The sequence below is a fragment of the Erpetoichthys calabaricus genome, chromosome 1 (genome assembly GCF_900747795.2).
Source record: "Erpetoichthys calabaricus chromosome 1, fErpCal1.3, whole genome shotgun sequence".
Classification (NCBI taxonomy): Eukaryota; Metazoa; Chordata; class Cladistia; order Polypteriformes; family Polypteridae; genus Erpetoichthys; species Erpetoichthys calabaricus.
Window position 1 is genome coordinate 272,551,366 of NC_041394.2, and position 24,223 is coordinate 272,575,588.

At 37.4% G+C, this 24,223-nt stretch overlaps 2 protein-coding genes across 2 annotated transcripts in view; one reads left to right on the forward strand and one right to left on the reverse strand.

Annotated features, from left to right (window-relative positions):
• hspa14 (heat shock protein 14) overlaps window positions 1-11,229 on the reverse strand; it is a 36,386-nt gene extending 25,157 nt beyond the window's left edge. The window contains exons 1-3 of the mRNA XM_028815091.2: window positions 11,137-11,229; window positions 9,342-9,422; window positions 8,213-8,295 (exon numbers count right to left, since the gene is read on the reverse strand). Of these exons, the coding sequence (XP_028670924.1) occupies window positions 8,213-8,295; window positions 9,342-9,422; window positions 11,137-11,193 (221 nt within the window). The 5' untranslated portion in view covers window positions 11,194-11,229. The remainder of the gene's footprint in view (window positions 1-8,212; window positions 8,296-9,341; window positions 9,423-11,136) is intronic.
• Window positions 11,230-11,525: 296 nt separating this feature from the next.
• The window catches only part of cdnf (cerebral dopamine neurotrophic factor), a 37,433-nt gene continuing 24,735 nt past the window's right edge, over window positions 11,526-24,223 (forward strand). The window contains exon 1 of the mRNA XM_028794937.2: window positions 11,526-11,611. Coding sequence (XP_028650770.2) covers window positions 11,533-11,611 — 79 coding nt within the window. The 5' untranslated portion in view covers window positions 11,526-11,532. The remainder of the gene's footprint in view (window positions 11,612-24,223) is intronic.

Consider the following 24,223-nt stretch of genomic DNA (forward strand, 5'->3'; position numbering starts at 1 on the left):
AAAAATCTGGCTCAAGTTAAACAATTTAAAGGCAATGCTACCAAATATTAACAAAGTGTATGTACACTTGTGACCCTCAGGAATTGTGATATAGTCAATAAAAAGTAAAATAATCTGTCTGTGAACACTGTTGGAAAAAAATTACTTTTTCCCAGCACAAAGTAGATGTCTTAAAGGATTTGCCAAATTTATAGGTTGTTAGTATAACTTCTGGAGAGAGGTTATAAAGTGAGTTTTAAAGAATTCACTCTAAGCGTATGGAAACTTGTGACTTTAACTGTAAATAAATTAAGCTTGTATCTCATTGTTATGAAACATAATTCTGCCGCAAAAAAATTATTTCTGGCTTAGTGGATTAGTATTTCTTTTTATTGCATAATGCCGACTGTGGTGAAAGGTCAATGTTTCAACACAACTTAGCAAATTCTGGTATCAATAACTAGAATTGTGTTTTTAAAGACAGTACAAAGAAATACTAGCTGGTTATAAGTCTAAGAGACAATTTATGACTGTTGAAGCTGCACTATCATTAACAAATGATCTGAATAATCTATGGCAGGTGTGAAAACAATGAGTTTAATTTAAGGAAAATATGATATAAAAAAAAAAAAAAGCATGGGATAGGTTTGCTACTGCAAATTTTGAAATAACTATGGATGTGAACACAATGAAAATTTAAATCTGACATTAACCAAAACTTCATAAGAACCAAACTATTCCACTTACCAACCAACAAAGGTGTTGAGCATGCTCTGGTAGACAATGTTAAACAATATCTTGTGTCATCTGATTAAAGCTATATATCAATCAAATCAATATTTTGTTTATACACTATTTTTCTAAACGTATTGACTTTAACAGTGCATTCAGTACTATTTTGACAAAACTGCTAACTCAGAAAGTTACAGAAATTTAGTTCAAAATTAATTTGGTGGTTGCACACCTGTTTTTATTTTTATTTTTTTAAATCGGGTGGCCTGCATAGGTATGTTATCTGCCCAGTTTGTATACAAATGTGTGCCAAGCTGACATCTCAAACTCAGATGTGCTTTACCTATATACTGCACTGCCAAGTTTTTTTTTTTTTTTTTTTTTAAAAAGCTTTATTGCAGTACTATTTTGTAATGGTATACCCAATTCTATTAAACAGGGCTCTGCTAGCTTTCATCAGAGGCAGGTTTCTCACATTATCTGAATGATTTTAGTGTCAGCAGGTATATTTCACAAAAGTTCAATTCATCTCTTCTACAGACTGTCCTGTCCATTAATTTTGTGTGTTTGTTTGGAAACATCCATGGTCATAATAAAGTTAATTTGGAAAATATGATTAAAGCAGCAAGTGTAACTTATAAGATTAACAATCTTAATCATTTTCTACTGTATAAAATCTAATCTCTCAGTGTGAGAGATGATTGAATCCTTCAATCCAGAGTAAAAGCAATGTGATGGAAGAAATCAACATTATTGTAGGATAGGACCTCTTTGTTGTTCTGCCTATGTGAAAGAAACTTTTATTTTGGAGTAGTCTTTGACTGCACTTCCACCTACCAGGGAATCTCACTAAATGAACAATTATTAAAAGGCCCCGACCTAACTAACACACTCATTGGCGTCCTTACAAGATTCAGAAAGGAGCCAGTAGCACTAATGGCAGACATTAAGTCAATGTTCTACCAAGTTAAAGTACCAGATAGAGACACTGATCTTTTACGTTTTTTATGGTGGCCTGAAGGTAATCTAAGTAAAGACCTTGAAGAATATAAAATGACAGTACATCTTTTTGGTGCTACTTCTTCACCCAGTTGTGCTTCTTATGCTTTGCGTAGAACAGCAGAAGATGCCAGAGATACATTTCCTGAGGAAACTGTTAACACCGTTCTCAATAACTTCTACGTGGATGACTGCTTAAGGTCAGTGACAACAGAGGGACAAGCAATAAAGCTGGCAAAGGACCTCCAAGCTCTATGCCTCAAAGGGGGTTTTCACTTGACTAAGTGGGTGAGTAACAACAGAGAAGTTTTATTGTCTATACCAGAAGAAGACAGAGCTCATGAACAAAAGGACTTAGACTTGAGCCACAGTCTCCTTCCCACAGAGCGTGCCCTGGGTGTCCAGTGGTGCACGCAAACGGACAGTTTCAAATTTCAGATTAAGTTACAAAACAAGCCCGCTACAAGGCGTGGTATTCTGTCTGTTGTTAGTTCAGTTTATGATCCACTTGGTTTTCTAGCACCCGCCCTACTGTCAGCAAAACTTATTCTAAGAGACTTATGTAAAGAGAAATTTGGGTGGGACGAAGAAGTAGAAGCCAAACACATTCAGAAATGGAAAAAATGGATGGATGATTTGAAGTTACTTACAGACTATAAAGTGAACAGATGCTTCAAACCTACCGGGTTTGGAACCATAAAGACAGCACAAATGCACCATTTTGCAGATGCTAGTGAAGATGGATATGGCACTGTCACTTACCTTGTCTTAACCAATGAAGAGGGCAAAAAGCATTGTTCATTCCTGATGGGCAAGTCAAGAGTTGCACCATTGAAACAGGTCACGATTCCAAGATTGGAGCTGACTGCGGCCGTTGTGGCAGTTAAAATGGACAAAATGCTTAAAGGTGAGCTACAAATGCCCTTAGAAGAATCTACATTTTGGACTGACAGCACCACGGTGCTAAAATACATTTCAAATGAAAGCACTCGGTTCAAGACCTTTGTTGCCAACAGAATCTCCGTGATCAGAGATCATTCACAGCCTTCACAATGGAAGTATGTCATATCTGCTCTTAACCCGGCTGATCAAGCATCTAGAGGGCTAAGCATAGAAAACTTTCTCAAAAGCACCACATGGTCACAAGGTCCAGGTTTCTTATTGAAGCCTGAAAACGAGTGGCCAAAAAGACCAGATCAACTGAATGATCCACTCATTGAAGATGATCCAGAAGTTAAAACTTGTGCAGTTAACGTGACAAAAATAGAGGAAGCAACCGAGCCCATCAACAAACTAATCACCTATTTTTCAGATTGGCACCGCTTGAAGAAAGCAGTGGCTTGGTTCCTCAAGTTTAAAGACTTAATGCTGAACATAAGAAATGAAAGAAAAACATTCCAACTAAAAGTCAGTCAGACTAAAAGTAATCCGGAAGAACAAAAATCACTCATTGCAAAGCACATGAAAAAGTATAAACTGACTCTAAAAACAAATCCAATTTCTCTAGACGATTTAGTTAAAGCCGAAACAGAGCTTATCCGCCTCAGTCAACAGCAAGAATTTCTAGAGGAATTACAGGCTTTAAAGAAAAAGACTTGTGTTAAAAAGAACAGTCAAATCTATAAACTTGACCCGATCATACAAAATGGAATACTGAGAGTTGGAGGAAGACTTTGCAAAGCTGCAATGCCCGAAGAAGCTAAACATCCTGCAATTCTACACAAGCATTCACATGTTGCTTCTCTCATATTGCAGCACATTCATAAACGAATTGGACATTGTGGGCGCAATTATGTGCTCGCACAGCTACGCCAGAAATACTGGATACCTCAAGCAAACTCAGCTATCAGAAAAATAATTTCAAAGTGCACAACGTGCAGAAGATACAATGCCAAAGTAGGTGAGCAAAAAATGGCAGATTTGCCAGAAGATCGCCTAGCACCAAACCAACCACCGTTTACAAATGTTGGAGTCGATTATTTTGGCCCCTTCCTAGTCAAAAGAGGAAGAAGCCTAGTTAAGAGGTACGGAGTAATCTGCACATGTTTAACAACCAGAGCTGCACACATAGAGATCGCACATAGCTTAGACACTGATTCTTGTATCCAAGCCATACTCCGATTTACTGATAGAAGAGGACAAGTTAAAATCATGCGCTCAGACAATGGAACAAATTTTGTAGGAGCAGAAAGAGAGCTACGAGAAGCTATTAAAAAGTTGGAACACAAAAAAATCAGTGATGCTATGATGCAAGAACAAATCAAATGGATTTTCAATCCACCATCAGCTTCTCATCAAGGTGGAGTGTGGGAAAGACAAATAAGGAGCATAAGAAAGATCTTAAATTCAACGCTAAACCAACAAACACTTGATGATGAAAACCTTCCTACAATGATGTGTAGAGTGGAATCAATACTCAATAATAGACCCCTTACAAAGACATCAGATGACCCAAATGATTTGGAACCACTCACACCCAATCACTTGTTGTTACTGAAGACAAAACCTAAATTACCACCCGAACTCGTTTCAGAAAATGAACCATACCCAAGAAGACGCTGGAAACAAATTCAATACATGGCTGATTTGTTTTGGAAAAGATGGACTAAAGAGTATTTACTAATACTTCAAGAACGTCAAAAATGGCTAGCACCAAGAAGAAATTTTGAACCAGGGGACGTTGTTTTAATTGTAGATAAAGCTACACCTCGCAATTCCTGGGTAATGGGTCGAGTTATCAAGACAATGCCAGATGCCAAAGGTGCAGTCAGAAGAGTTTGTGTGCAGACCAAAACCAGCACACTGGACAGACCCGTGAACAAACTGTGCCTGCTTCAAGAAACAGCCAATGATTGAAATATGAAATTTTTTAAGTATTTGTTTGCAGTGTTATTGCTAGTGATTTGAAAACAATAGTTAATATAAAGTTAACTGGCTCATATTGAAGTAAAGAATAGTAATTGTCTCCGCTCCTGCATAGCCAATTAGGGGCCGGAAATGTAAGAGCCAATTTTAGAAAGTTAAAGTTTTGAGTTAAATTCATATTAATGTTTTCTTTATTTGAATAGAACATAATTTCTTTTATAGTCATAGACAATGGTATAGTCTTTTTCCCCCTATCAGTAGATAGAATCTCCTTGCTATAATTGAGAAACAGTGTGATATTAAGTTTAGTTGTGTTTAGAACAGGTCCCAGTAAAGAGGGATTTGATAAACCCATTTTAAGTTTAGAAATGGGATAAGCATACAGTTTTCTGACGAAAATATAGCTGCGTTTTCCCAAAGTTTCCAAAATTCAGCAGCTCCAACTTAAAAAAATGGGATTCAACAAAAGCCTGACGCGCAGAAATGATTCAACAGACAAGATATCTTCGTTTTGAAATGGTTCAGAAATTATAAGTGACTAGTAACGATTTAAGATGTAACAAGACTAAGCTTAGAACTAAATTTTTTCTTATTATAATTTTTCTTTTTTTTTGCTATTTTAATTTTTCTTCCTTTATTTTTGTGTGAACTGTTTTACTTTCAAAATTTAACTAAACTTTTAAAAACGAAGATATCTTGTCTGTGGAATCATTTCTGCGCGTCAGGCTTTTGTTGAATCTCATTTTTTTAAGTTGGAGCTGCTGAATTTTGGAAACTTTGGGAAAACGCAGCTACATTGGTAATAAAGGGGTTGTTCATTTCAGTTTGTATATCAAGCCATTGGTATAAAGTATAGATTATATATATAGAAAGCACCTTGCACCATTGATGGGGTTGTGCTCCCATGGTACTGAAGGTTTTATATCATCCAATGCTAATTATATTACAAGCAAGTTTTTCTTTGTATTGTGGCTTTTGTCCAAAATAAAGCCATATCCCGGCTTTTGCTGTTTTTGTATGAATGCTGCCCTGTATCGAGCTATCTCTGTTTTATGTGTACTTACCCAAGACGCTACATGTACCTTTAGCAGTTACACCGTTAAAAGGTAAAGTGCAACTGAAGCACAAGGCAAACTGAATTTAAATTACAACTTTTGAGTTATTTTTCCCATAGACTTACTTTTTTTTGATATTGTTTAGTTGTCCCACACAAGTGAATTATTATTTCATTAAGGAAAAAAAAAGTTCACCTTGACCTCTTGCTGATTAAACTGCACCTAACTACATTAGCGTAACAATGGTTAAAAATGCAGCCCCACAGCTATGAAATTCAGAGAATTAATTTTGCTACAGAAACTTACAAAAACGTAGTATGTTCTTCCTACTTCTGAGTGGGTCCTCCCCAGAGTATACCAGTTTACGTCCCATAACCTTAGAGTATGTGTTATGTCATGTTAAGTTAAATGCAGACTTAAATTGATCCTCTACAACTGACAGTGGCTGGGTGTGTGTGAGAGCTAGCCCAAAATGGACTAATTCCAAATCTAGCGAAAGCAACACCAACTGAAAAAAATTCACACTGTTTTTAAAATGAATGAAAACTGCAAAAGATACATACAAGAGTGACATAAATGTCGTTTCCACAGATCACACAAAAAAGAATTTTGAGTACAAAGAGCTGTCATTTCAATAAATGTCTCTTGTAAAGCATAAATCCAACATTGTATGTAACATTTTGATTACTTACATGATATAGTGGGGACCAGTTTGCTTATGAATGGTTTAATGCACAAGTGTTGGCCTGGAGCTTGTGCCGAGTTTCCCTTGTTTGTCTGCCCCTCTTTGTCCCGACTACAGAAAACATTTCCTCAGCACATACTTAAGGTTGACTAGCTAAGTCATTAGAGACAGTCCCTTTGCCAAAAATATATAAACATATACACACACATTTATATACAGTGCATCCGGAAAGTATTCACAGTGCATCACTTTTTCCACATTTTGTTATGTTACAGCCTTATTCCAAAATGGATTAAATTCATTTTTTTCCTCAGATTTCTACACACAACACCCCATAAATAACAATGTGAAAAAAGTTTGAGATTTTTGCAAATTTATTAAAAATAGAAAAATTGAGAAAGCACATGTACATTAAGTATTCACAGCGTTTGCCATGAAGCTCAAAATTGAGCTCAGGTGCATCCCGTATCCCCTCATCATCCTTGAGATGTTTCTGCAGCTTAAATGGAGTCCACCTGTAGTAAATTCAGTTGATTGGACATAATTTGGAAAGGCACACACCTGTCTATATAAGGTCCCACAGTTGACAGTTCATGTCAGAGCACAAACCAAGCATGAAGTCAAAGGAATTGTCTGTAGACCTCCGAGACAGGACTGTCTCGAGGCACAAATCTGGGGAAGGTTACAGAAAAATTTCTGCTGCTTTTAAGGTCCCAATGAGCACAGTGGCCTCCATCATCCGTAAGTGGAACAAGTTCGAAACCACCAGGACTCTTCCTAGAGCTGGCCAGCCATCTAAACTGAGCGATTGGGGGAGAAGGGCCTTAGTCAGGGAGGTGACCAAGAACCCGATGGTCACTCTGTCAGAGCTCCAGAGGTCCTCTGTGGAGAGAGGAGAACCTTCCAGAAGGACAACCATCTCTGCAGCAATCCACCAATCAGGCTTGTATGGTAGAGTGGCCAGATGGAAGCCACTCCTTAGTAAAAGGCACATGGCAGCCCATCTGGAGTTTGCCAAAAGGCACCTGAAGGACTCTCAGACCATGAGAAAGAATATTCTCTGGTCTGATGAGACAAAAATTGAACTCTTTGGTGTGAATGCCAGGCATCACGTTTGGAGGAAACCAGGCACCGCTCATCACCAGGCCAATGCCATCCCTACAGTGAAGTATGGTGGTGGCAGCATCATGGCAGGGACTGGGAGACTAGTCAGGATAAAGGGAAAGATGACTGCAGCAATGTACAGAGACATCCTGGATGAAAACCTGCTCCAGAGCGCTCGACCTCAGACTGGGGCAACAGTTCATCTTTCAGCAGGACAACGACCCTAAGCACACAGTCAAGATATCAAAGGAGTGGCTTCAGGACAACTCTGTGAATGTCCTTGAGTGGCCCAGCCAAAGCCCAGACTTGAATCCGATTGAACATCTCTGGAGAGATCTTAAAATGGCTGCGCACCGATGCTTCCCATCCAACCTGATGGAGCTTGAGAGGTGCTGCAAAGAGGAATGGGCGAAACTGGCCAAGGATAGGTGTACCAAGCTTGTGGCATCATATTCAAAAAGACTTGAAGCTGTAATTGCTGCCAAAGGTGCATCGACAAAGTATTGAGCAAAGGCTGTGAATACTTAAGTACATGTGATTTCTCAGTGTTTTTACTTTCAATAAATTTGCAAAAATCTCAAGTAAACTTTTTTCACGTTGTAATTATGGGGTGTTGTGTGTAGAATTCTGATGAAAAAAATGAATTTAATCCATTTTGGAATATGGCTGTAACATAACAAAATGTGGAAAAAGTGATGTGCTGTGAATACTTTCCGGATGCACTGTATATATATTTACACAGACAAACACACACAAACACTCCTTCCATGTCCCCCCCCCCAACCAAAGTTACCTTCTTCCAAGGATCTGCTTTACTTTAACCACCGTGTTTGTGGCATTTCTTATTCTTCCTTGTTTTGCTGTCAATCCAACAATCTAAGAAAGAAAAATAATTTATAGCAAAATGTAGCTTTAATAATGAGAATAATCAATTTTAAATTCCCCCCCCAAAAAAAAAATCTGTGAAAGCCATTCTTGCAAATTTAATGTTGCACTTCCCAAACACATCTAACAAAGATTACAGAAGTAATTTGTTTTAATGGTTTACACAAAACATCTTGTACTTCTGAATGCTTCATCATAATATCAGGTGAAGCACACCCCTCAAAAAGAATTAAAGTAAATCTACACTGATGATTTTTTTTTTCAGATGAGGCCTCCGGCATTTCAAATTTACTGGGAAAACGCTCAAGAGAACAGATTTATAGTGCTTTTGTTCTGTTTCAGAAAGTGATTAACACACAGTAGCTATGTATGGTTAAAATTTATCACTGAATATTTTAACTGCTAATTAATTTGCTCCATACAGTATATGCACAAAATCTGTGAGAGATGCTCCATATGTTGAGTGTTCTGGGACAGCTGTGTTTTATCATATAGTCCATACATTACAGAGTGAAAGTTATGTTAGCATTTTATGTTTAACTCTAATGCATTTAAAGCAACCCTAGAATTCCTCAAAGGTATGCCTTATCTTCTCTTCTATTCCCGATTTTCCATTAACACAACAAAAACTGTACTCCTGAAACAAACCATGTTGGTGTCTAAGAGACTGCTCATAACCTAATATGACACATTAAGGATATGAAGTATCAGTCCATTCATTTTTGACAATGCTTTTGCAGTTCAGTTTAGGAGGAGCTGGAGTCTATCCTAGCAGCACCCATTAAATCTCTGCATTTCAGTCTTGCATGGGAATCACTAGAAAATGACTTAGGACTTCAGCTACTGTGGCATACTGTACATCAGAAGGTACAGATGGAAAAAGCCTTCCTCATTTCTTAGTGGCCTGAAAGACTGACTGTATGCCTTAACAAATAAACTAACTTAAATAATTCAAGTGCAATAATTAAATCATACATAATGATAAATCTTTAAGTGATAATTCAAGCTACAATAAAAAACGTCTATTTAAAACATACCTTTTCCTTTTCTCTGAATGCAACAACAGCAGGTGTAACACGATCGCCAGAGTCATTTGCAACAACATCCGCTCTGCCATCCTGGAAGAGGTTAGACACAAAGTAAAAATAATATTAACATTTTAAAAGGTAAAAGGGGTATACAGTTGTGAATTATTTACTATTTTGTTCATTGCTTACTTTTAAACTATTAAGAACATCCTGAAATTTATTATATTCTGAACACTAGTGATAAGCGAACTCTGTGGAATTCACTTCACCAAAATCACAGGAATGTTCAGGAACTTCACTAAACTCCACAAAATGCATTAAAGTCAATGGGGAAGGAGAAAAGGAACTAGTTTTTAGTGGCTTATAATGGTGCAATGGTGTTTAAAGTGTCAAAAAGGGCTAGGGAAGTGTCTGCCAAAAATGTTGCACTGATTATTGTGGCCATAAATGTGATCTGAGCTGTGAGGGAGCAGTGCCAACCATAAGGCCACCGTGCCTCAAGTAACAAAAAATGCAAACAGAATGATAACCACAAACTAGCAGGAAGTTTTAAAAAAAAATTATATATATAAGTCTATGATGGACATCTTTTTGGATAGGGACGTTTTAGGGATATTGTGTTTTTTCAGTTGACAAAACTACAAAGAAAAGAGCATGAAATTTATTAGTGTGCAATTACATCAATGAAAGGATACAATGCATCAAATAAAACACTTAACATGTAACAAACAAATTATCGCTGCAGCTTGAAGTGGTTTATATTTTCACAATTAATAGTCTTCTAGAAGTGTGTCTTTGGTCAGATTTTCTTAAAAAAGTGATAAGACCAAACCCATTAGAATATATACATTATTACACAATAAAATTTACAGCTGTCCATATCCAAATTCTGCTTCGTGCAATAACTTATCACAGACCTTTATGCAAGAAAGATGATCAAGCTCATCGACCCCATATAGAAGTGGAAAAAGATGAAGAAGAAGGAGGAGGAGGCTGTAACAGGTATACTGTAATTTTCTGTACTGATCCCCCTAAAATGAACGTACCTAATATGAAAATGCAAACTGTCCAGGCACTGAGAGCCTGGATAATCGCCAGCCTGTTAGGACCCAGTATTGTATAACGAGGATCCTGAAGATGAAACGATATACACCTTCAGTTGAATAACATAAATATTATGTAATTTACCTCGGTTTTATGGCAATGATATATTTCCTATGCAATACCGGCGGTCATAGACGAAATTTAAACTATAACATGTTTTAACGCGAGAAACAAAACCCTATTATGAAGGCATTTATACAGAATACTCCCACAGTCCAACGACATAAAGGTTAGGTGAACTAGCGATCCTAAACTGGCCGTTGTGTATGCTTGGTGTGTGTTTAAGTGTGTGCCCTGCGATGGACCGGCACCTTGTCCAGGGTTTGTTCCCTGCCTTGCGTCCTGTGCTAGCTGGAGTGGGCTCCAGCAGACCCCCGCGACCATATTCAGGTCTAAGGGAGTTACACTGACTACAATGCAAGCATATTCTTAACAAAAAAACACGCGTGAGAGTTTACTAGACAAAAAAACCCAAAACTACCCGCTTCACCTGACAACCGTGTAAAGTCTAGCGATATCAAATCGCGCCGGTATGAAGACATAACCCTGTTAGACGCACACAACCAATCATTTCCATTCATCTTTAATCTGATCGCTTTAAAACACGCAGCAGATCCAATATCACGCCTTTCAAACTGGACAAATAAAACACGCCATGATATTATATGATCAGCAATAAATATTCTTAAAAAAATCCGACCTTAAAAACTGCTACACAGGCACATGTGTATCCCAGATGTACTCCAATAGCAGCCATGCCTGTACTGTGTAGAATGTCCGTAGGAGGGGTTAACAAAACGCCAATAGGCACAAAGGTGCTACAAATTAACCAATCAGATTATACATTGTGACGATTGCTGTCCAATTATAAGAGAAGTAAATTTGCGCAAGCGCACTGACTCAATATGGGCGGGAAATATGCTAATATAACCAATCAAAAGCTTTCAATGGCTTGATGAAAGAAAGGTAGGAATTCCGAATACGCCAACTGTCTTAAAGCCACCAATGACAAGGTAGAATGAGAAATGAAACGTCACATTTGTTCAGTCTGAGTAGTTTACTGTTTATTTTTACAAGGCGCTGAAACAAAAAAGATATGTGGACAGCAAACGTTGTTTTGGTGTTAGCGTATAGCCTCATAGTACCCGATATAGTTTATGCAGGGGGATGTGAAGGTGAGAAGTTAAGGCATGCTGCTTTTTCTGTGTGTAAAAATAGCAACATTTTCTACTAACTGTGGAAACCGTTTGCAGCATGCAAGTCGAAGAAGAGCATGGAATTGTGTGGGTTCTGTTGTAACGGCTCAAGTGTAATTTCAGTTGTCTCTGCGAATCTATAACCGAAAGAAGCAGTATTTCCAATGAGATTTACAACAAGTAGAGAAGTAGGCTTAAAGAAATTAATTGAAAATATGACAAGTCTGCATGATCTGGATATTTAATCATTAGGAATATTACATGTATATATTTTTCATTATAATGAAATGTTTTGAGGTTCAAAAAAGTATACAAATTAAATAAAAATACACATGTTGCATAATTTATTTTCAGGCTTTAGAAATCAAACGTATCGTCAACAAAGTAAAACATTTACATGTAAGTTTGACTGACGAAGGTAACCATACAGCTGCAGTAGATTTGTTAGTATAAAGTAATCACAGTCTTTCGCCAAAGCTTTTGATTAATATCCTTTACTAGCAAAATACCCGCGCTTCGCAGCGGAGAAGTAGTGTGTTAAAGAGGTTATGAAAAAGTAAAGGAAACATTTTAAAAATAACGTAACATCATTGTCAATGTAATTGTGTTGTCATTGTTATGAGTGTTGCTGTCATATATATATACATATACACATATACACACACATATACAGATATATTATATATACATATACAGATATATTTTATATATATATATATATATATATATATATATACACATACATACATATACACACATAGATGCACTTACAATAACATAGAAATTAATATAAACAACATTAACATCATTATCATATGAGAATATGAAGTAATATATAAGAAGCACATTTCATATAAATATAAATTATTAAACAGTAAAATCTTCTATAATTTGCTACCGTGGCTTTTCGTTGGTCTGGCCAGGATGTTAAATCACATGTAGCTTGCAAACCGTTTCACGTATTGACTTGAAATGTGGTACACATATAATACGTCACGTCTGCTATCCGCTTTATGGGTGATGAATGTATTACTGTTTTTATGTTTATTTTATTTTAGAATGAACTCCTATCGCACACCAGGGCGGCCGTGGGCAGATGCGTATGGTGTATTCACTCCATGTTATCGTGCATTGCGCTGTCACTGGTATTTTGATAAAAGAATTTGAACAATATATAAGAAGCGTATAAATTATTAAACAGTAAAACATTAACATTTAAGAAGTAAAGTTACATTGAGTACTACTGCAGTGCCTTCGGGTATACCTCATTTTTTCTTTGCCCATTACATGCTTAAATGTATACATTTTTTGGTGTACCTACCCGAGAACACGCGACATATAACCGACCGTGGGAGAAGCATGGATTTTAAACACGCGTTGAGTTCATCTGCTGGTCTCCCTCGTGGAATAACTGGTAATGTTTGACTAAAATCTACAGCGAGTAAAACGACATTACCTTTTTTTTTTTACGATCTCTGAGATCTTGCTTTTTTCGGTTCAAGGCTTCATAAGCTCTTTTATGTTCAATGTTGTACTTAATAAGTACTAATTATCCCAAACCATCATCTTTGAATGTTGCAAGACTTTCGCTTTGTATGTAGATCGGGGTAATTACATTCATTGCATTCCTAGTCTGAATCACAATCTGATTGTATGGGTGGTTACCTGGCACTGTAGGGTTACCACCCGTCCTTTAAAATACGGAATCGTGCCGCGTTTGAGAATGAAATTGCGCGTCCCGTTTTGAATCAATACTGGACGGGATTCATCCCGTATTTTTTTTATCATTTTTTTTTTAAAGCAGCGTCTCATGCAAATCATCCCACACGCATTTTATGAAGATGCCTCCTTTCCTACTTTTGATTGGGTAATACTTGATGTCATCGTTAGTTTGATTGGTCTTTTTAACTGTCCAGTGAGGAGGGCGTGTCTTTTAAGTACAGTCTGCAAAGTGTTGGCACTGAGATGTTGCGTCAGCGCCATAGTTGAAGCCCCTAACGTTGCGGTCAGCAAGTCGGCTAACATCCGCCATGTGCCGTCTTTCAGTTGGGAGAAGTAGATCATAGAATGGTTGAAACTGTTGCCCCTAACGTTGCGCCACGGCGTGTGCTTCGTTTATACCTCGTGTCTTCTCATTAAACTTTTATCTCGCGAATATGTTATTGCAATCCGCAGCGGGAGCGTTTCTATAAACTTAATTTAAACTTACGTTTTACACCGTGCTTTGTTTCCCTTATGAACATGCTTGTATGCTTAACTCGCTCCGTTCTCAATTATTTAATTAATTTTTTGCTCTTCGCTGTTTGCGGCTGTTCCTCCATTTCCCCCTACTTCGTTCTTTTATCTCGCGAATATGTTATTGCAATCCTTAACGGGAGCGTTTCAATAAACTGATTGAAAATAGTTTTGCATTTACCTTTTTAGTAAAAGGCGAGCTTTTAAGCCTGAGAAATCACCCCGTAAATGCACACGTTTAATTGGACATGTGTTAATATGTATGGTTACACAGTATTAAAAGACAGTGAACAACGTCAGTTACCTTTCTTCCCGCGTTTGATAAAAGGTGAGCTTTTAAGCCTCAGAAATCACCCCGTAAATGCACACATTTAATTGCACATGTGTTAATATGTATGCTCACACAGTATTAAAAGACAGTCAAAAATTAACGTCATTTACCTTTGTTCCCGCGTGTGACTCGTGCTGTAAATGTCTTCCTTGTTTCTAGTTCACGTGATTACGTAGGAGGCGTGATGACGCGATACGTGACTCCGCCTCCTCCATTACAGTGTATGGACAAAAAATATGTTCCAGTTATGACCATTACGCTTTGAATTTCGAAATGAAACCTGCCTAACTTTTGTAAGTAAGCTGTAAGGAATGAGCCTGCCAAATTTCAGCCTTCCACCTACACGGGAAGTTGGAGAATTAGTGATGAGTGAGTCAGTCAGTCAGTGAGTGAGTGAGTGAGTGAGTCAGTGAGGGCTTTGCCTTTTATTATTATAGATTAAGTGAGGTGAATCGAATAGCCATTGTTTGTAATGCCAGATTCAAGACAAATGAATCACACAGAGGCAGCAATAATCCGACAGATCATGTCAGTGACAGCAGTTGTGTACAGAAGAATCAGAACAAGGCACTATAATCACTATCTAACATCTTTGAAAAACACAATGTATATCAGTAAAATAAAATGCAGTATATAACTTAAGTTTTTACATTTGATTCCTGTATCTATCAGTCTGACATTTTCTAAACCGCTTTGCCCTGAACAGGGTTACTGGAGCCTGGCCCAGCTATCATGGGGGCAAAGCAGGAACAAACTCTGGACAAGGCGAACAAACACACACACCCCAACCACAAACTAAGGGCAGTTTTTTAATATCGCCAGCCACCTAACTTTCATGTCATTGGACTGTGGGAGGATACCGGAGCACCCAGAGTAAACCCACACAGACATGGGGAGAACATGAAAACTCCATACAGGGAGGAACTGGGACACAAACCCTGGTCTCTGCAAGGCAGCAGTGCTACCACTCCACCACTGTGACACTCTTGTCCTTTTTAGCCTTGTCATTGTAAATATATAAACCAACCTAATTTAAAAACACTTACATTTTATGATACTTCATTACATTTTTCAAGTATTTCTTTGCTTCACAAGAGAAACACAATTCACTTTTCTGAATGTCTGTCCCTAATAAATATGATCTGGTAGTAGGCAGTTAATGGTCCAGCTCATAGGTGTGCAAAATTAACCTGATAAAATATTAATTGTGAGGTTATTTTTATTAGCACTCATGGAAACAATAAAAACAGAATTTTTTCTATCTCATCACATTTAAGTACTAAATTGAAAATAAAAAGGCTGAGAGATGTTGTATCTAGATGCTTCCACTTCACATTAATAGCACTTACAGTTGACCAGAACAGACTGAGCAGAGCAGGAGTTTCATGTACTAACTTCAGTGACATCTTATGACTGTGCCATGTTTAAAGTCACTGAGCTCTTCAATAAAGACCCATTGTACTGCCAATGTTTGTCAATGGAGATTGCATGGCTATGTGCTTGGTTTTATATAGTTTTTAACAGTGGAAGTGACTGAAACACCTGATAGTCATTTGGAGGGGTGTCCACATACTTTTGGCCAAAATAAAATGGCTCTGTGGGAGGGTGTATTTCAAAAATAACGTCTATAAAAATGTTCTAAATCAGAAAAGCGATATGATTTGGGTGGGGAGGTTAAATCTTGTTTTGCTTTTTCTTTGTTGTTCTATTTTTCCTTTGTTTTTTCTATATTGATTTTAAAGTAAATGGTTGTACAGTATGTGGTATGTTATTATTTGTTTGATTGAGCATCTTGCCATTGTGATATTTTGGTTTTTGAAAATAAAATGTAAGAAAAAAAAAAGAAAAAAGGACCAAATAATTCCTTGATCTCTAAAACATCCAGAATAATAGCTTCATTATTTATAGAGGACAAGGAAGAAGCTGAAAAAATATAAAAGACTGTTAAGAGAACATGACAACAGAAAGTATTTTTGTATTTTTCAGCTTAGATTTGATTTAATGAACATTGCAATGTCTGGCTATTCTCCCTTTCTACCTTAAAAACTTAGGTGGCATCTCTACTGATAGTGTTATGCCAAATAAAAATTGTGATACCTTTGTGTCAGGTATGTGTTAATGTTGCCCCTAGACAGGAAACCCATACTTACTGTGCTGGTTATCATTTTGTTTAGAGTTGGTCCATTGGTGGTTCTTTAAAAACTCAATAAAGTTTACATTTACTGTAATTCTGGCAGCATGTGAAAGCAGTACTGTTAAAAGTACTGAGTTACTGTTACAATTAAAACTAAAAATATAAACTGATGATACAACATATACGGTATTCATTTTACATTTTTACATCATTTAGTTAAGTTTATATAGTTTTACAAAGTTCATTATTAGCAAGAATATGCATGTTTGAATTTTTGCTACTAAAGCTTGTCCTTTTAAACGTGGCTTCAAAAATATTGTAATGTCTTGTTAGAACCAGAGCAGCTTCCGATTTAATAAACTATTAGACATACCATTGAAACTGCATTGTCTTACTAGTCATTCATTCATGTCAGTGGGACTTTGACTTGGGGATTATACCCTTCAAGCACAGTGATTAACACTCATTTATTTTATGGTTATAGGGTTTTATGGTATGGTTTATATGATTATGGTTATTTATATGTTGTAGTTTGACAGAATCTTGGGCACACTGCAAGTGACCCAATATGATTAGTAATTTAAGCAATTTTCTTAGGATCATACATTGAGTCAGTAGCAGAAGTTGAACTGGCAGCCTTGAGGTGTACAGTCCAGTTTCTTCACTGCCCGCTACTGCCTCACTGAATGCTATAAACCATGAAGTTTCCATTCTGTTCATGTAGATACAAAAAGAAACAAATTAAATAATGTTCTTGCCACAGAATTTAGCTTTGCACATTTTTTTAGTAATATCAGAGAATGTTATTAGCTTAAGATGCACAAATGTCATTTTTACTTTGACCTGGTGTGAAGAAGCAAACCCCAGATCTACTGTATGATGGAGTTGGTGCTTCTGTGCAGCATAGATTCAGGGGTTAACAGTTAATTCAATTACATAAATTGGTTTGCACAGGATGATTCGTTCTTGCGTTCTTGACTGGCAAGTTACAAATTCAAGCATCTTGTTTTTGATTCTTTCATCAAATATAATACAGTATTCCGCATGCTAATCATGCTGTATATTTCAAAATATAATAGTTGCACTATCAACATTTACAATACGGGAAGACCCTTTGTTCTTACAAATTCTTGTAGAGCACAATTATTAACAAAGTAAAATATATAGTTATATATAATATAAAACTGAAGATTGCATGTATTTTTCAATCTAACAATTATGCTAATTTCGTCTTGTAGAGTGTTAATGGAAATATAGAATTGTACAGTATATTATTACTGTAATCATCTTTGAACTTATAATGGAAACATTTGGTTTGTGCAGAGCATAGATCATTTAAGCATGATTTAAATTAAACCTCTTTCATGTTTCATTATTTTGTCTTCATCTTTCATTTGATTTAATGGAGGGCTAGGGAGTAAAGCCAGTGCCCCAGGCCCCTACTCCTTTATTGAAAGTGAGACGTGTTTTAACTACTAAGATTCCAAGGAGGTTATGCTATACAGTGCATTCAGACATTTTAATGTAACCAAAGACCCTAGTCACAGTCTTTGCTGTGTTATAAGGCAGATATTGTGGCTGAGAAAATCTGAAAATTCCCATTGTCATTTCATAAACTCTGATAGGTACAACATTTGGTAAAAATTTAACAAAAAAAAATATTAATTTTAAAGGAGACATGTATGTGTAACATCTACTATGTTTGTCCCTTCTGAAAAGTAAGCTGGATCCTTGCATGTGTTAGCTACAAAAAACAATAGACATGCCAGTGAATAGATGTCTAACCATAAGAACACAGAATGATTCAGGAATTATTGCAATTGGGAACTCTCAAATGTGGTGTTTATCAGAATGTGGAATGTGTCCGGGCAGGGAGTGGAACTTCCCATATTCTAGCTTGACAGGAGTGCCATGAAGGAGCAGTAGCTCCTCAGCCTGTGCCTTTGTCATTTGTCCTTTTTGGGTATTTCTGAGGATCAATGGACACTGACAGAAAAGACCATTTAAGAGTTAGACCACTGACCTGGAGGTAATCTCATCAGCAGAATTGAAATAACCTCTAGGAGTAGAGTCTGTGAACTTCATTTATGAGGGAAATTTTAAAATTCCATGTTGGTTGAAGAAGCTAATTTGGAGAAACTAAGGTAAAAAGGTGGTGCAGTGGGTAGCGCTGCTGCCTCACAGTTAGGAGACCCGGGTTCGCTTCCCAGGTCCTCTCTGCGTGGAGTTTGCCTGTTCTCCCCATGTCTGTGTGGGTTTCCTCAGGATGCTACAGTTTCCTCCCACAGTCCAAAGATAGATGCAGTGGCGATTCTAAATTGTCCTTGGTGTGTGTGTGTGTGTGCACCCTGCAGTGGGCTGGCACCCTGCCTAGGGTTTGTTTCCTGCCTTGTGCCCTGTGCTTGGCTGGGATTGGTTCCAGCAGACCCCCGTGACCTTATAGTTATGATATAGCGGGTTGGATAATGGATGGATGGATGGAAGGTAAAAAGCTGAGGGGTTTTTAATGAGTGTGGGTAAGCAGGTGGGCTGCTGTACTTTTATAGTGGGTACCTAGCACCCCTTTTGTGTTTTTTCTTTTTGTCTGTTAACTTTTCTCATCATTTTTGATTTACAAATAAAAGCCATAATGTATCAAATTATTTTCGAATATTTCTACAGGGGGTGCTCTGTAACAAGGTAAAGATTCTTTTCTTTGTTATTTAAGAAACAGATTAGAGATTTGAAGTGTGGCCAGATACTTTACCCTGATGTAAATAACATTAAACTTTTAGAAAGAATGATAGGGTATACATGGTAATTGTTGTGGACCTGCGATGATTAATTTAGGAAATAAATTATTTCCCTTATGTGGTAATGACTTTGTTTAATGAAGACATTTACCTTAAGTTTACAGGGCTAGGAATACAATGCACTTTACCATATTTTTATTAATGAGCCAGAAACTTGGTGATAAGTCAGGAGTATTTGCAGTAGTGTGGTACCACTCAAACTAATTATAGTCCTAAAAGAGATGTAAAATGGAGGAATTTTTTTTGTTGGGGCATAGTGGCGATGTGATGTGGACTAGAGAAAAAAACATAATTTAAATTTTATTATTAATTAATAAAGTAAAGCAAAATGTAATAGGCAATTTTAACAAAATGAGTACTACTCTATTCATTGATAATTTCAATTTACAATTAACACTCTGCTCAAAACAAAAATGAAAGTTTACTTTGAAAAATGAATATTTCAAATAATGAATAAATAACATTTCAAAATGGTAGGGCAGTGTTTGGGGATAGACAGCTGAGTAAAGAATCATGAAGTCAGGTAACAAAATGAATGCCAGAGCTACAGTATGTCACAACTTCTGACATCTTATTGTATCATTTGATTTTGTTCATTTGTTAACAGTATCCTTATTTGACATACTAACTTTTCATGAGTTTAAATACATTGATGAATAATTATAATTTTTGCATGTTCATTATTGATACATTGAACTTGTTGTACTAAATGACTGATTAACATATTCAATTAAGAAATCAGTCCTGCGGTGGGTTGGCACCCTGCCCAGGATTGGTTCCTGCCTTGTGCCCTGTGTTGGCTGGGATTGGCTCCAGCAGATCCCCGTGACCCTGTGTTCGGATTCAGTGGGTTGGAAAATGGATGGATGGATTAAGAAAACATTCACTCATTTTTCAAATCTGTTCTAACATGGGACTGTGGGCTACAGAAGTCACTGATAAAAGCATGTTTTATGGGAAGGTTTTTATAATATGCTGCACAGTAAGGCATGTACTGTCAAAAACGTCTTTAGAAGTGGTCACTCACCCAGTGGGATCTCATGATAGCAGCTTCTGTGATATGTTGAAAGAGCAGTGATTGGAAAGATGTGTGAGTGCAGATGTGGATGAGCAGGCAGTAGTAGAAAAATAACAACTGGTTTAAAAAACAATCCAAAATAGTATTTTAGATGGTCAATACAAGAGGAAGGTCAACACATAGGCAGGGGAAAAGAATGTGAAACTGAGGTTCAATCCAAAAAAGCAGGCAAAAGGTTAAATTAAATACTGTAGCACTAGAGCATTGGACTAAAGGCTTTCACAAAGGCCATTATGCACAGTACTTGTCAGGCACATTTTTTATTTTCTTTCCCCTTGTTTTAAATGAGGCATCATTAATGTTGCCAAGCTGCAGACAAAGTTAGATATTATGAGCACTGGAGAAAAAATAATGTGCTTAAAAGTAGTTTGTCGACCAGGAAAATTAAAAAAAAGCACCGGAGGGAAAATCATAAGGAGTAGCCAGGAACAGACAGGTTTGCACAGAACAGAAAGAATCTCCAAAAGTACAAAACACAAAAACAAAAGTCTACTAGTAAAAAAACAAGCAATAATTTTTAAAACCGACTGTGAGAATTTGTTTGTAGCTAAAGATAACAGATGGATAGATTGTTTGTTTTGATGAATTTATCCAAAGGCAGTGAGTAGTGTGTACAATATCCTTCAATAGACCTGATGATTTCACACGTATCAATGCTGGTGACCATTAGATCCACAATGATGGTCTAACCATATGCTTTTTGCCCACTGCCAGAAACCAGTGCTGAAATGGCCACCATTTCTGACAAAAACTACACAAAATTGTGCCATGCTGACATCATTAAAATAAAGTTCTACTGTACTCTGTCGTAACCCACCGGCAATTGCAGGTGTGCTGCTTGTAGTTGGGACCGACCGGGACTGTAGTTGTAAAAGAAAAAAAACATACTAAGATGTCAAGATGTTAAAACTAAAGAAGTTGCAGTTTATTGCATACAATCCTTTTCAATCTGTCTTAGGGTGCAATCATATATACAGTGAAGAAAAAACAAATAAAGAAATAAAATAAAAAAATTATAAAGTCCAAAAAAAAATATAGGCTCTGTTGCAGCCCAACTTTTAAACAGAACCAATAAGACTCTCTCAAAAAAAAGAACAAATCAGGGGTCATCACTGGCTTACTGGGATTGTCATTTTTTTTACATGTACCCAGAACTCGCCAGCCACTGAGCCACACAATCTCTCTCTACTGTGCTCTCAGTTTTTCCAACACTCTCATCTACCTCGTCTCTGCAGTGCGGTCTTCCCCACTCCTGTCTATTCAGCCTTAAATAACCTAAAACCAGCCCATCTAATGATATGCTTCACCTAGGCATCTCCATTCTTATCCTTGGGAGGGGGATACAATCACTTTATCCAACTCCTAACAGTGACAAAAACGAAATCAAAACTGACATTAGCACCCTTTACAGATACTTTTCTTATATTAACAACCCACAAACCACACGACATCCACAATAAACCCTCACTTTCCCATCAAAACAAACCTGACACTCACGGCACCCCCCTAATACTCAATCTTCTACCTACCGAAATGGTCTTGTGGTACAGTACAGACAGTGCGCCATGTTTAAAACAGACAATGGCTTTGCACGTGCCTGTTCTCCCCCCACCGCACAGAGCAAATCCCAGTGAACACAACAGAAAAAAAAAAAACAAAACCAAATGAGCACAATGTGCACAACCCCCTCCGAGACGGTATGTTTATGTGAATGCACATCCTCAAAGCTTACACTGGCTTCTGTTACGGTCTCACATACTCCATGCCTTTACCTTCTTATACCTGCAGTAATCGTCTTGCCCTGCCTAATATCACAAATCGTGCTTCTGTTACAATATGAACTATTTCCGATTATTCTTTTAAAGTATAATTTCAGTATTTTTCAAATCAAAAGCTGTGAAAAGATCAGACTCGACACACTTAAAAAGGTTTGGGGCAGCTACCCGTATATTATCCATGGCTACAATGGGCTTTGAGAATAAGACAGTAGAGTCTTTGATGGAGTCCAAACAAGAAGTGATGAATAGTAGTTAAGATGGCGGCTTTAAATGCCAAGAGTGGAAGTGATATAAGGGAACCCGGAAGTCACCTCCTTCTGACGTCATAATCGGAAGTGACATTCTTCTAGGCGCTGGAACCGGAAGTGACATCTTTAGGGATGAGTCAGACAGGTTTTCCCCTGTTTGGTCTGTAGAGGTAACAGAAGAAGATTTAGTGCACCCCGCCACCCCCTGGCCTGGTGTGGAATTACCCTCACTTGGTCCATACAGCTTCCTCCTGCTTGCACATGTGTGACAAGCATTTCTCCATATTTGTGTTACATATCAATATTAATGTATTATTTCTTTGTAAATTATAAGAATACTACATCCTTGCAGTTTAAAATGGGCTTCAAGGGGCATGAGTCCAAATGTGAACACTAAAAGCTTAAACCATATCAATTACAGAAACTTTTCAAAGCAAGATTGTTATTGAGTATTGATTAGCATCTTGAGATCGCACACATATTGTAAAACAGCTTATTCATGTTGTTTATGGGGGAAAAAAACAATTTGTGAGACTTTGACGTTTTTAAAAGAAGACCAGCTGTGTGCTTCACCACAGTGCTTATAACTTTCTGCACTACCTCCATGGTATATCCTTTTTACCTCAAGAATCTTGTCATGTAATGCGGCTGTTATTGAAATAGTTAAATGGTGCTGCCAAAGTCTGAATTGCTCTCTGTTCTGTAACAGCTAGATAATAATTATTGAAAAAGTGTCACACAGTCATTCACAGTCTTTACACTATGTGTAATAGAGAAGATCACACAGTAACATATTTTTTCACTTCATACTTGTTGGTTTGTCTAGGTGGGGACTGCCCCTTGGAATGTCCAAGCCTAACTCTACATATGCACATTTGTGAATTACACTTTTCAGTCATATGCCCTTTAATTTTCTACATTCAGTAACACAGCATCAACAGAGTTAAATTAATGTTCTGGCAAGAGGTGATAATCATATCGGTGTAAATGTACATGTTGTAAAGGACGATGCACCTGGGCTGGCATCGCGGCCAGGATGGGGCAAGGTCCCTTACCTGGATGGAATTCCAGCCCTTTGGAATCTCAGGAAGAAAGAGCAAAATTTCCTACCCTAGCCAGGAAGGTGGCAAAAGATTCCAGTTTGGAGCTGGGCATACTGGAGTCCTGGCAGGGTCAGAACAAGTATTAATACCTGGCCGGGAGGCCACTGTGATAGAGGAACCAGATGAGACAAATGGTCACAGCTACATGCTCCCCCCAAACGTTGTGTGGCAGCATCCCTGGGCGGAGCTGCCTGTATGGACATCCACAAGGCATGTTGGGAACTATAGTCCCATGGGACAGTCTTGTTGGATTCTGAGGGTGCCACCAGATGGTGCTGTGCAGGTCTGTGATCCAAACTTTTGTGGACTTCCGCTCTCTTCCATCGGGCCTTGCTGTAGCACAGGAAGTACTCCCAGGTCTAAGATAAAGGAAGCCACTCAACATCATCCAGGCAAGTCAGAGTCAGGAGAGGAATTGGACAATAGTTGTCGGGGAGGAATGGAGGAACAAGAGAGACAGAAAGCAACAGGAAAAGAAAATATTGGTAAAGAGCCAACATATAAGACCCTTATCGTAAGGAACATTTGCTAATAAACCCATTATATTTGAACCCAGGACTTGTGCAGTGTGGTTGTGTTTGGGATTTGGGGTGCTGCAATGCCCCCTACTGGTCACAGTGTTTATTATTATTTCATTTTCATTGTTTAAGCTAAGAAACAGAAGTCTGTTTGCATAATTATTACACCATGAAAAAAAACTTGCTTAAATTATTACATAGTTAGAAATAGTATGGGCCTATTAAAATTATAGGGTTTAAAAAGTTTATATTTAAATATTCCCAAAAAACACCTTGACATGGAAGACAATTTGGGAATAAATGAAATAGGAACAGTGTTATTTGCATGTTGTAAAGTGGTATGTATTTAAAGAAATTAATTTAAAAAGGCAATG